General features: G+C 42.1%; 2 protein-coding genes across 4 annotated transcripts in view; one reads left to right on the top strand and one right to left on the bottom strand.

Annotated features, from left to right (window-relative positions):
* Positions 1 to 12,213, top strand: part of MSANTD4 (Myb/SANT DNA binding domain containing 4 with coiled-coils) — an 804,538-nt gene that overhangs the window by 674,379 nt on the left and 117,946 nt on the right. The window lies entirely within an intron of this gene.
* Positions 1 to 12,213, bottom strand: part of AASDHPPT (aminoadipate-semialdehyde dehydrogenase-phosphopantetheinyl transferase) — a 64,647-nt gene that overhangs the window by 3,429 nt on the left and 49,005 nt on the right. For all 3 annotated transcript variants that reach the window (XM_073338578.1, XM_073338587.1, XM_073338595.1), the window contains exon 5: positions 6,153 to 6,230. In XM_073338578.1, the coding sequence (XP_073194679.1) occupies positions 6,153 to 6,230 (78 nt within the window). The remainder of the gene's footprint in view (positions 1 to 6,152; positions 6,231 to 12,213) is intronic.

Genomic DNA, 12,213 nt, shown 5'->3' with positions numbered 1-12,213 from the left:
AAAATACATTTTAGTGTAAGTCGGAAGCATGGACAAATTTCACTCCTCTCCCTCTCCCCCACCCAAACCAGTTTAAACTGTTGTAAATACTAAAAAGAATAATTTTAAAATGTTCAGATTGATATGGATGTGATAAAAAATTAACCTTAAATATGTTAAGATGCACAGTAGTGGGGATGCAGATAATATAGTCCTAGAGACTGATGTTTTAGTGAATAAAATAAAATAAAATAAAAGAATAAAATGGAAAAGGAAAAAAGTGCCAGGGAATCTAAGATTCATAAATATTAAGGCCTATAAAGAAGGGCTATTTATCCTTCAGTAACTCTGGTTCTTTGAAATGTTGTCATTCGTGTGGATCCCACTGGAGGTGTGTATATGCCTCACACATCAGAGATCAGATTCTTCTAAACAGCAGTATCGGTCATGGAAATGTGTGCACCCTGTGTCTGCTGATGCTCCCATGAAAAAAATCACACATGGCAGTGAAGTGGAGACCATCCCTGTGGGGCATGAGTTGGCACCACAACATTCCTATGCATTTGGTGCCTTGCTGGGGAGTAAACAGGCCTGTCCCAGAGCTCCAGGGGCACATACATGTGCCGACATATGGCTGAATGCCACAAGGAATATCCCTATTATTGTAGATGAATTGGATCTTATCTCAGGTAACAGTGATTGCAACAACAGGAAGTGGTTCTCACGCAGGTACACTCTGTATGATCTGGAGTCTACTGTAGCTTTTATGAAGTCTATCATTTGCAATAGGATAAAATATTATTTTTACCTTTGTATTTCACCAGGAGGGACAGTGGGATCCTTTCTGCCTCTTGCTGGGACCTGTCTCTGATCAGTCAGTCATCCAGGTAAGGGTAGATATGACTGCCCTGCCTTCCCAAGTGTGCTGCAACCACAACTAGGCATTTTGTAATGATTGTCAGCATAGTGGATAGGCTGAATGGCAGTACCTTGTTTGGCTAATGGTTGGGCCACATCTTAGGTACTACCTGTGGGCCAGATGGATGGCTATGTGGAAGTATGCCTTTTGCAAGTCGAGAGCCATGAACCAATTCTCAACCTGCAGAGATGGAATGATGGAGGCATTACTATTCTGAATCTGAGGCAGCATATTAGTTGAGTGTCCTCAGGTCTAGGAAAGGATGAAGACACCCATTCTTCTTTGGGATAAAGAACTATGGAGAGCAGAAGCCGTTCCTATGGCTCCTAGATAAAGCAATGAGGATACTTCTGTTTGCAACAGGATCTTGTGAGAACGATGCTGGAAGAGGAATGGGGAAGGAGGAGAAGTAGGGAAATGTGGGGAGATTAATAGAGTAGCCGAGGGCAATGATGTCTTACACCCATTTGTCTAATGTAATGGTCGATCAAGCTCCAGGGAAATGGACAAGGCAGACAAGGATCAACTCCAGTGTGACTCTCAACACTCCTGTCAAGCCTGTTGGCTCTGTGACTGTGTCAGGTGTGTGATGGAGGTGGTCAATGGGTTTCTCCTGGAATACCTAGATATTTTCTGAGGCAGGTACTCAGCTTGTGGTCATGAGAGTATGAAGTCCCTGCCGGGGCTGACACTCAAAGTTTCTGGTAAGGAACCAGGGTGCAAATCCCAAAGGACCTTAACACAGCCTTTGAGTCTTTAGAGTTCCATACTCTCAAAGGGCAGGTTCTCGATGGTGGCTTGCACTTCTTGGGGTACCCTGGAAGCTAACAGCCAAGATGTCCATCTCATTGTGATGGCCCTGGCCACTGACCTTGTTGCCATGTCATTTGCATCCATGGCCAGCTGTAGTACCATCCCCACAACAGTTTGGCCTTCTTTTATTATTCCTTTTAGCTATTCCCTGTGCTCCTGCAAGGGAGTTTGATAGGCAGGGAGTGACACACTCTCGGGGAGAAAGTCATAGTTCATGAACAAGGCCTGGTAGTTCACCACTGGGAGCTGAAATGAGGAATACACTTTAAATAAACAGGTTGAATTTCTTTGGGTTTTTGTTTTTTTGGAGAATCTTTTGATTTCTCCTAGATTGCAGACACTACTTGGAACCCTGTGTTTGGGTGGCTATAAAATGCTCAAAGCCCTTTGAGGATACCTGGTCTCTTTTCTCCATTCACTAGGAGGCAGGAAGAGTGGCCAGGGTACCTTAGCTGGTTCTAGTATGCTCTCATAGATGAGAAAGGCAATTCTGACTTCAGTAGTTATATTGAGAATATCAAAACAGCGTAAGGGTCTTCTTTGGTCTGACTGTTGTTTTGATGTCCAGGGTGTCTGCTAGGAACTCCTGGAAGCATTTGAAGTTGTTGACCACTGGGATAGGGGCTGGTGTTACTGTCTCATGATGAAGAAGACTCCTGAGATGGAGAAAGGGGTGTGACACCGCACCCCATTCTTCTAGCCTGTGTATGAAACACCTGGGGATTCCAAGCTGCAAAGCAAGTGTAGCTTGTGCCTTAAGAATTTAAAAGTCTGCCTGTACCATCAGTTAGGGTGAAAATCTGCTAATTCATATCCAATCTATTTAGTATATTAAGCTTAGTTTGTGTTTTTTGTTTATTTGCTAGGTAATCTGCTTTGATCTATTTGCTATCACTTAACATCTATCTTTTGTAGTTAATAAACTTGTTTTTGGTTTAATCTAAATCAGTGAGCTCTGACTTGGGGAAAATCTCTGCTTGGTTACCACAAGCGTGCATTGTTCTCTTCACATTGAGGAAGAGGTGGGGTATATATACTGGCTAGATTTGACCAGAGCAGGATGGTACTGCTCTGGGGTCCTTGGCTTGGAAGCCGGTGGTTAGAAAGTCTGTGTGTAACTGCAGCTGGGTGTGTCCTTACCTGTGTGAATGCTGGTGAAAGTGCAGGCTGGAGGGCTTTGCAGCTTGTCATAGCAGTACAGTGTGAGAGGGAGCCCAGGCTGGTGGGTCAGGTGGCTCAGTGGTACCCCAGTTCCAGGTGGTATCCTGGGGGTAGGGGGAGGAGGGAACCCATCACAAGGGGTTGGTGCTGGCCTTCCACTTTCTCCATCTCCTGGTGGCTGACATCAAGCTCTGGTATTGGAGATCTGGCCAAATTCGTCGGAGAGTGAAATATTCTTCTCTTTCTGGATGCACAAATGGGGAGATGTGCTCTGAGACATATGCAACAATAGTCCCCTGCGAAGCCCAGAGAGCATGTCATGGGGGTACTGGCCCAGTGCCAGCTGATCAGCCGGCTCAGTGGGCTCAGTGCTACTCCTGTTTTACCTGAAGCAGAGCATTTGGCAAGGGGGTTCTGCCTCAGGTAACTGGACTTGCTCTCCGAAGGCGCGGGAGAGGCAACCCTGCTTATAGCTGGGGAGGAGGAGTAAACTGGTAAGGGTGACAATGAATCACCCTCTTCAAATGACAGTGCCATGTGGTGATGTGGCCTCTGCATCATATCTAATTCTGATCACCACTTAGGAGCACTGGATCTATGAGTCTCTGCAGAGGTGTATCTTGGATCTGTCATTGGTTTGGTCAAGAATATCAAGAGCAGTACCAGGGCTCCTCCCCCCCATGCTATTCCTGCCTTGGTGGAGGATTTGGAGGCTTTGCCCCTGGAGGAGTGATATTTTATGTGCTCCTTGTGCAATGGTCCTTTTGTTGTTCAGAGCTGCGCTTATGCTCCAGGTGGGACTGTTTCTTGGCATCACTCGCCCACGATCAGGGTGTAGGCACCAGTGACGTTGAGACTGCCAGAGCACTAAGGTTGTCTGTGCTGAGGTTACCAGTGTCCTTTTCACTGCCTTTCTTCCACTGCCTGATCCCAGGCTCTGGTGCCTATTCCAGGGAGCACTTTCCGATCCAAACTCTTTTGGTTCCACTTTGGCAACTGTCATTTCCTCAGGGTCTGAACTGACACACACGGATTGCTCAAGAAGATGTAACTTGAGCTTCACATTCCTCGGTTTGCGCATCCTGGAAGAAAATAACTGACACACTTCTCACCTGTCTGAGATGTGGTTCTCCCCCAGGCAGAAGCAGTAGCGTAGCTAGGAGTGGAAATTTGGGTGGGCCCTGACTTTCAGGTGGACGGGCAATGACAGACTGTGCTAGCTCAGCTTCTCCCCTGATGTCACGCCCTATTCCTAGACCTAGTGCTCCCAGACAAAGGGCTTCACTTGCTGAGCTGGGCACGCACATGGGGCAGCTCAGAAAATGGCATGGCAGAGCTGCCAGAGCATAGCTTTCTGAAGGGTGGGCGCATAGCTCTGTCCTGGATTTCAGGTGCCCAAGTGATGCTCTGGGCCACTGTGGCAGCACTACACCCCTGCTCAGACATAGGTGGGCCTGGATGCTAAGTGGGTGGACCGTCGCACACCCAGGCCCATTTGTGGCTATACCCGTGGGAAGAAGAGGTAATGGTTGTGTCCATCTGCAGAGGAGATGAGAACATCACAGGACAAGCAGGGTTTGAAACCTTGTGGCTTAGGGTCTGCCATACTGACATGAAACACATCACTCTGCTTAACAAAAGGGGTGTATGGAGGGGTGGGAGAGGACTTTTTTTAAAAAAATGGAATGCCCAAATTAATTTAATAAGGGGATAAGAAAGTGACTTTAGATTCTCTTCACCAAATCGGTCAAGAAAAGGGTGAGTTTGAAGCTCTGTATAAGTAGTAGGTTGAACACTCACTAGATTCCATCTTTCTGTCATGGACAGTAAGAAGAGAGGGTTCCGGATGCTCCACCCTTTATGCCCTTGCATGGGAGAAGGAAAAGGCACAGTGGGTCATATGTGGCCCCGACCGACACTGCTTTTCAAAAGAATCCAATGTCATACATATGAGGCACATACATACATGCCATGTGATCCGTACCTGAAGGACTATTATGATCATCTATTGTGATCACCCGCATTACACAGACCAAAGAACCTCATCCAATAATTTCTGCAACAGCCCTTAACTTCTGCATGAGCTATAGCATCTCTTTGAGAAAGATATTCAGTCTTGATTGAAAGACTTCAAGTGGAGAATCCACCACATCCTTAGGTAAGTAGTTCTAAGTAAATTGTTCCATTGGTTAATTATTGGCCCTATTAAAAAGAATTGCACCTATTTCCGGTCTGAATTTGTCTGGCTTCACCTTTCAACCACTCAATCTTTATGCCTTTTTCTGATAGATTAATGAGCTGTCTGTCTACTATCCTAAGTCTCTCTCCCATGTAAAAACTTGCAGACTGATCAAGTCACCTCAACCTTCTCTTGGAGAAACAGAGAGAGAGCTTCCTTAGCTGTTCACTATAAACCATATTTTCTGGACCTGAAATCATTCTTGTAGCACTTTTCTGAACCCTTTCCAAGTTTGCGACATCCTTTTCGAAATGTGGACATCAGAGCTGGACATAGCATTCCAGTAATGCCCTTACTAATGCCGTACTCAGAGGTAACACCACCTCTTCCTATTCTTACTAGACATTCCTCTGCTTATATATCTAAGCATCACATTCACCTTCTTAGCTACAGCACTGCACTGACAGCTCACACTCAGCTGGTTATCTACCATGACCCCTAACTCCCTTTCAGGGTAACTGTATTCATGGATACAAGCCCTCATCTTATAACTGTGACCTACAATCTTTGTTCCTAGATAAAACATCCTTTAATTTTGTTGATTTAAACAGAAACAAAGAGGTGGACTGAGCACCATAAAAGACCATACCAACCCCTGCACTTAATCACTGTGATGACTGCGAGAGATTTGAGACCAGACCCACAAACACCACAAGCTGTGGATCGGGAAGAGTTGTTTGCCCTTTATGGCTGAATTTTTAAAGTATGAGACTCCAAAGAGTTGCACTTCTAGGACATCTACTGAAGGTGGGAAAGGTGAGTCAGACTAGAGAAGCCACATGAGCTGAATTCTGTTTCCAGGATGAATGAACCAAATGAAGTGAAATTGGCAGATTAACTCCTTTGGAGTGACACTGACTAGCTGTTCTCCATGATTCTTGATAGGTAAAGCCATTATGCTCATTGTAAAGCTTGTGCTTTAGGACAAGGAAAAATGACATTTATGACCAAAATACTTAGTATTCTATTCAAATTGTGTAACACCTTTATTTAATTTCATACGGCAAGTTATTTTAGAGACCAAAACTCAAAACATCTTACGTTAGAATCCTTCTGTACAAATACTTCTGGTTTCCCCAGAGCTACTGCAACATGATGGAGATCATCCAACCGGGTTTCCTAAAAAAGAAAAAATAAAAGATAGTATATTAATATTAATTTTCATTACTATATGCCTGAAATAGAATACAGGGATATATATATCGGAATTTAGGGCAAAAACAAAGAGTAATTTAAAGTAATTTAAAACTTCACTCATTTAAAAGTGACTTGTACCCTGTTGGGCCGAATCTTCCGTAAGACTCGAGGAAAGAGTGGTAATGGAACAAAGTCATATCTCAGATAGTCTGACCATGGAAAAAGTAGATCATCATCCTGAGAGTGGTGACTTAAGGCTCCGCTGGAGCAGTATACACTGCATTTCCTGTTCATTTGGAGAGGCGAACAGGTCCCTGTTGGGGTCACCCACAGAGGGAAAATATTGTTCAGACAGAATCGTGCAACTCCCAAGCATAGTCTACAGCAAAAATGTCTGCTGAGAGAGTCTGCTAGCATGTTCTGGTTCCCTGGAATGTAAACTAGTAGGAGCGTGATTTGATTGCTGATGCATCAGTTCCATAGATTGACTGCTTCTGCATGCAAAGTGATGGATCTCACTTCTTCTTATCTGTTCATGTAAAAAACGGTCATGATATTGTCCAACATTAGGAGGACAAGGTGTCCTTGAATGAACAAGAGAAAGGCTTCACAAGCCCTTTGAGCGGCTTGCAAATCCCGAAAATACTGATGTGAATCCTGGAGTCTTGAGATGTCCAGGTGCCCTGCACTGTGCAGTTGTCCACGTGAGCTCCCAAACGCAACAGGGAGACACATCTGTAATGATCATCCCGTTCAGTGGAGAGGCAAGGAAGGGAATGCTCACACATATCTAGTGGAGATTCTTCCACTGTGGCAAAGATAACAACTTTCACAGGGACAGTTACTATGGTGGTAATAGACTGAAGGTTTGGTGAGTACACTGTTTGAAGCCACGTCTGCAGGCAAAGAAGGTGGTGTCTGGCAAACAGCATGTTGTAAATGTGTGAATTCATATGACGCAGAGGGATAGACAAATCTTGACATGTGCTCAACAGCTGCTTTTGACTTGGTCTGAGATTGTTCATCGCCTGGATTCTGTCCATCAGCATGGAAGTCCTTGCCATGATTGAATTTAAGGATGCTCAGATGAAGTCCACAGTCTGCGTTGGGGTGAGGTATTTAGAGTTTATACTGACCAAAAGAAGGAAAAAAGTTGTAGCATTTCTGAAGTTGACAAGCTGACGTCTTGGCGTGTCCTGGTGATGAGAAGCCAGTTGTCAAGACAGAGAAAGACAGTGAAGCCACAACGACTGATATTGGTGCTACTATAGAGAATACCTTAGTAAAGACCTTCGGACGGTAGCAAGGCTGAAAAGGAGTATTCTGTATTGAAAGAGGTTGGAGCCCATCATGAATCTGACTGCATCCTTCATGTTAAGGGCTGTAAACCATATGTCCTTCTCTAGGGATTAGATTACAGATGTCGAAGTGACCTTGTGAAACCTGAGTTTGTGAATCAAATGGTGAAGATCAAGAATAAGTCTCCAGCAGTCCTCCTTCTTGGGTAATAGGAAGTGCACTGAGTAAAAATCTTTCCCTTGGTACTGAAGAGGAACCCGCTCTATCACTCCTTGCTGCAATAGGGATTCTACTTCTTCTTCTTTGAGAATCTCCTCACAAGAGTGGCAATCCACTCTCATGAGGAGATTTGGAGGGGGAGAGATGTAAATACTATTGTATAGCCAGAATGGCTGATGTTTAGCACCCATTTGTCTGTTACTGCACTCCAGGCATGGAAAAAGAGTGCTAGACAATCCCCAAAGGATATGTGCAAACTGTTAGGTCTGTTTTGCAGTTCTTGCGCTCCTGTCAAAAATAATGTTTAGCCAAGAACTGGGATTGATATGAAGAAATCACTGCGGAATGTGCAAGGAAATGAGACTTTTGAATCCTCTGTCTCTAGTGGGGTGACTTGCCTATGAAATTTTCTTTTTGGGGCAGGTGTATGTATTCCCATGGAGTGGATGGTGGCCCTGGATTCCTTCAGGGTGTGTAAAGACTTGCCTGTCTTGTGATTAAACAGATGAGTCTCACTGAAGGGCAGGTCCTCCATGGTGTTCAGAATCCTCCCTGGGAAACCCCAAAGCATGAAGCCATGATTCCCTGCACATTACAATGGTGGTAGCTATTGAAATATGTATCTGCTGCATCTACTGCTATTGAAATGTTCCTGGCAACCATGTGGCCTTCCTCTGTGAGAACATGGAACTGAGCTCTGTCCTGATGTGGAAGCTTGTCAGTGAAGTCTGCAAATTTTGCATCATTCAGGAAGCCATATTTAGGCATCCGTACTTGATAGTTGGCTACCCTGAATTGCAGGCAAGAGACAGAAAAGACTTTCCTTCCCAAGAAGTTGAGATGCTTGCCTTTCTTATTAGTTGGGGTAGATGTAAGCAGCAACACCCTTGATCTCAGACACTATCCAATGCTCACTAGAATGATTTTGTTATAGTAACAATGCTGTAAGTAAAGGCTGAAATAAGGTTTTTGTTTTACCTTTCTGTCTCTACAAGACTTCTCGCTTTTTAAAAACGGTTCGTAAATTCACTTAAGTATTTTCATATATTTAACTTCTCCTTTATGTATATTTTAAATGAAACAGTATGCAAAAATACTTGCCAATATAGTATTAAGTTTGAAATTGAATAAGATAAGAAAATTCAGTCAAGTTCAGTCAGCTTAAGTTTGTCTGTTTACTAGTATGCATTAGAACTTTTTTTCATTGGTTTATGACATACCACACTGGAGAACAGAAATGCTATTCAGAAAAACAGAATGGACCACAAAGAAACTACCCATTTTTCTACAACTGTGGAAGCACATATTATCATTTTGCATTACTGCATATATACGGTGAGATGACAAATAGACCATATTGTAATACATGTGCACAATGGGAAACAGTTACCGAGGAAGGTTTAACAATTAATCTCTTATTCAGTATGTCCTGTCAAAAAACCTTTACTCAATTTAACCACTTTGGTTGTCCCAATAAATGACTGGGATACAATCAGACATTGATTTCTAGAAACTGGTTCATTTTGTCTACTTAAACATTGTTATCAGAGCAGAGTTCAGAATTTCAGACTGAAATTTGCGAATTTTTTATTCAGTAACTTAAATTAACTCTGTTTTACACATCATGATGTCCCAATATAAACTAAGAATGCAGAATCAAAATGTTTGTTTTTCTAGAGCAGTGGTTTTCAACCTATGGTCTGTGGACCCTGAGGGTCTGCAGACCATGTCTAAGATTTCCGAAAGGGTCCATACCACCATTCAAAATTTTTTAGGAATACGCAAATGAAAAAAGGTTGAAAACCACTGTTTGAGAGAGATCCTCAAATTCAGACATTAAGTGCTTCACACAGGGACCCGACAGAGTACACTTCAAGATTACTCCAATTTATATGATTCACAAAATGATTTTCAAGGTGATATTTTTCTTCTTTTAAAAAACTATCAAAATCTACACTTCAAAGTAAATTTAAGTATTTATGTTTCAACAAATAATACAATTAATAATTTCAAAACTATAGCGCTAAGGTCTAAACCCACATTGAAAATTTATACTTCAGAGTGAAATAAGAGTTCAAGTTGTTTGAACAGTGAAGTAGAGATGGCATAAACTGAAAGATATATTCCCAGAGAAAACAGAGTCTTCTATTAACAGATACGTAGGAATTATGGAACCTCCCACTCTTGGCCTAAAGACTAAATTACTGGCATCTGCTTACCCGCTGTTCTCACCTGTAAAATAAAAGCTTTAATTTTGGCTACGATTAAAATGGAAGAAAGAAAAAAAAAAGCTACCAATCTTCAATAGTACATACAACAGTGAGGGAGCTGTAGCATATTTGAAATTTGCCCTCTTGAATGAAAACACTATATTTTGATCCATTTTGCCTACAGTGAAGTGCTATATTATGTTCTCCTGTTTTCTACTCCCTCTTTGAACACAAAACTGAAAAATAAGTTAAGCAGAAGGATTTCTGTTGCAGATGTATCAGGCCTCATCATCAGCACACACAGCTGTAATTTTCTTGGAAAGGTGAAATGGCTGTCTATGAGAATTCATTGTTTGAGCAACTTCTGCTCAAGAATTTATAAGGCTCCATAAGGTAGCAAAGCTGCACGTTTGTCTAGACTGTTAAATTACTGTATGTCTAGATTTTATCACCGCATTTCGCACCCCTCCCCTTTAGTTTCCTACATGTCCTTGAGGGAAAGACTGATGAGTTTAGAACACATGGCAGAATGCATTTACCAGTACCCTCTAGTCCACTGGAAATCCCAAATCTAATACATTGTAGTTTTAAAACAAATGAACAGCAACCTAAGTTTTGCTCAGTGAATACATGTGAATTTACCATATCTTGTCTGTGTAACTGGCTGTTATTGATGTCCAATGCCACCTGTATTACCTGTAATATGTATATTTTTCTTATTTTGTTACCTCACTTAATGCATATGAAGAGGAAGCCAACTTATAGGCTAAATCCTGCCTTGATGGAGGCATAAAACCATGAAACTAAACAAGGATGAATAGGGAGACTAGCAAAGGAGTACCCCTCTGCAACAGAGCTCCTACTAGTGCAGGTCAGTATTCCTCTTGACAAACCAGGAGATGTGCTGTGGAGCACTATTTGTTGCACCTCTGAACAGAAGCAAAGTGCTCCTTGAACTGCTCTGACTCTAGTGCTTGCTGGGGCTTGAAAAGGACCACAACCTGTTAGTTGAACCCAACTCCCAGCACACTCAGAAATGCAGTTCAACTCTGAAAAATGCTTACATAAAAATGGCATCTTGTTCCAACAGAACTGCTCACTATGTGTATTCTGTTATATCTGATTACCCTAGCAACAAAAATTTGTCATTGATACTTACCTGTGTTAGCACAATAATGAGCGAGCTGAATTCTATACCTTCTATACAATCAACAGAATTAATATTATCAGAAATGTTTATTATTTTAATTCAAACCCAACATTTCACTGCAGTTTCTATCTTGCTTCTAAACAAAGCTCAAAGTTCAGAATTTGGTATCACACATACAGTGAATGAAGGCTGAAGAAGGATGATCACTAAATATTTAGTATATAAAATTTTCTCTATGCTGCAGTTCAGCACAGTTAAAAATCTATCATCCACATATCTGAAATGCACTTAGGAAATAATCACTACAAAATGTAGTGATTTTTTTCTAGTGAATCCCTTATTAAAGGAAGATGGAACTGGGGATGAGTATCTGTAGCGGGCACAACCTGGTATTCACCACCAAATATAAAATACAAGAACATTTTTACAATTACAGAAAGTTAGAGAAAAAAAACTTGGTTATACTTGTAATTTCTAACACAAGCAATCTTACTGAAATTAATGGGACCAATTCTGCAACAAAGTACTATTCAATTTAAGAATGGCAGAATGGGGCTTTTGTTGTAAACAAATGCTATTGTAACAATTTTTCTCTGAATCCCCTAATTTATGTTTACTTATTCCCTAAAGAGGTTGCTGTTTCTATTACACATAACATCATTTCTGAATTTACCAAGAATACTAGGGCTTGATTCAAAAGAGAATTTAATTGATGCTTTATTTTTTTTCCCTTTTGGTTTCCCATCTGCAGAAAAACCTGAGTGTCTCTGGATTAAGTTTAGAAGTGTGAGCAACAAGAGTGATGTAGTGGTGGAAGTCTTCTATAGACCACCGGACCAGGGGGATGAGGTGGATGAGGCTTTCTTCCAGCAACTCGCAGAAGCTACTAGATCGCACGCCCTGGTTCTCATGGGTGACTTTAATTTTCCTGGTATCTGCTGGGAGAGCAATACAGCGGTGCATAGACAATCCAGGAAGTTTTTGGAAAGCGTAGGGGACAATTTCCTGGTGCAAGTGCTAGAGGAGCCAACTAGGGGGGGGAGCTTTTCTTGACCTGCTGCTCACAAACCGGGAAGAATTAGTGGGG

Source organism: Lepidochelys kempii, chromosome 1, assembly GCF_965140265.1.
Source record: "Lepidochelys kempii isolate rLepKem1 chromosome 1, rLepKem1.hap2, whole genome shotgun sequence".
Taxonomy (NCBI): Eukaryota; Metazoa; Chordata; order Testudines; family Cheloniidae; genus Lepidochelys; species Lepidochelys kempii.
Note: the sequence above shows the minus strand (reverse complement) of the source record. Positions and strands in the feature narration are given on the sequence as shown.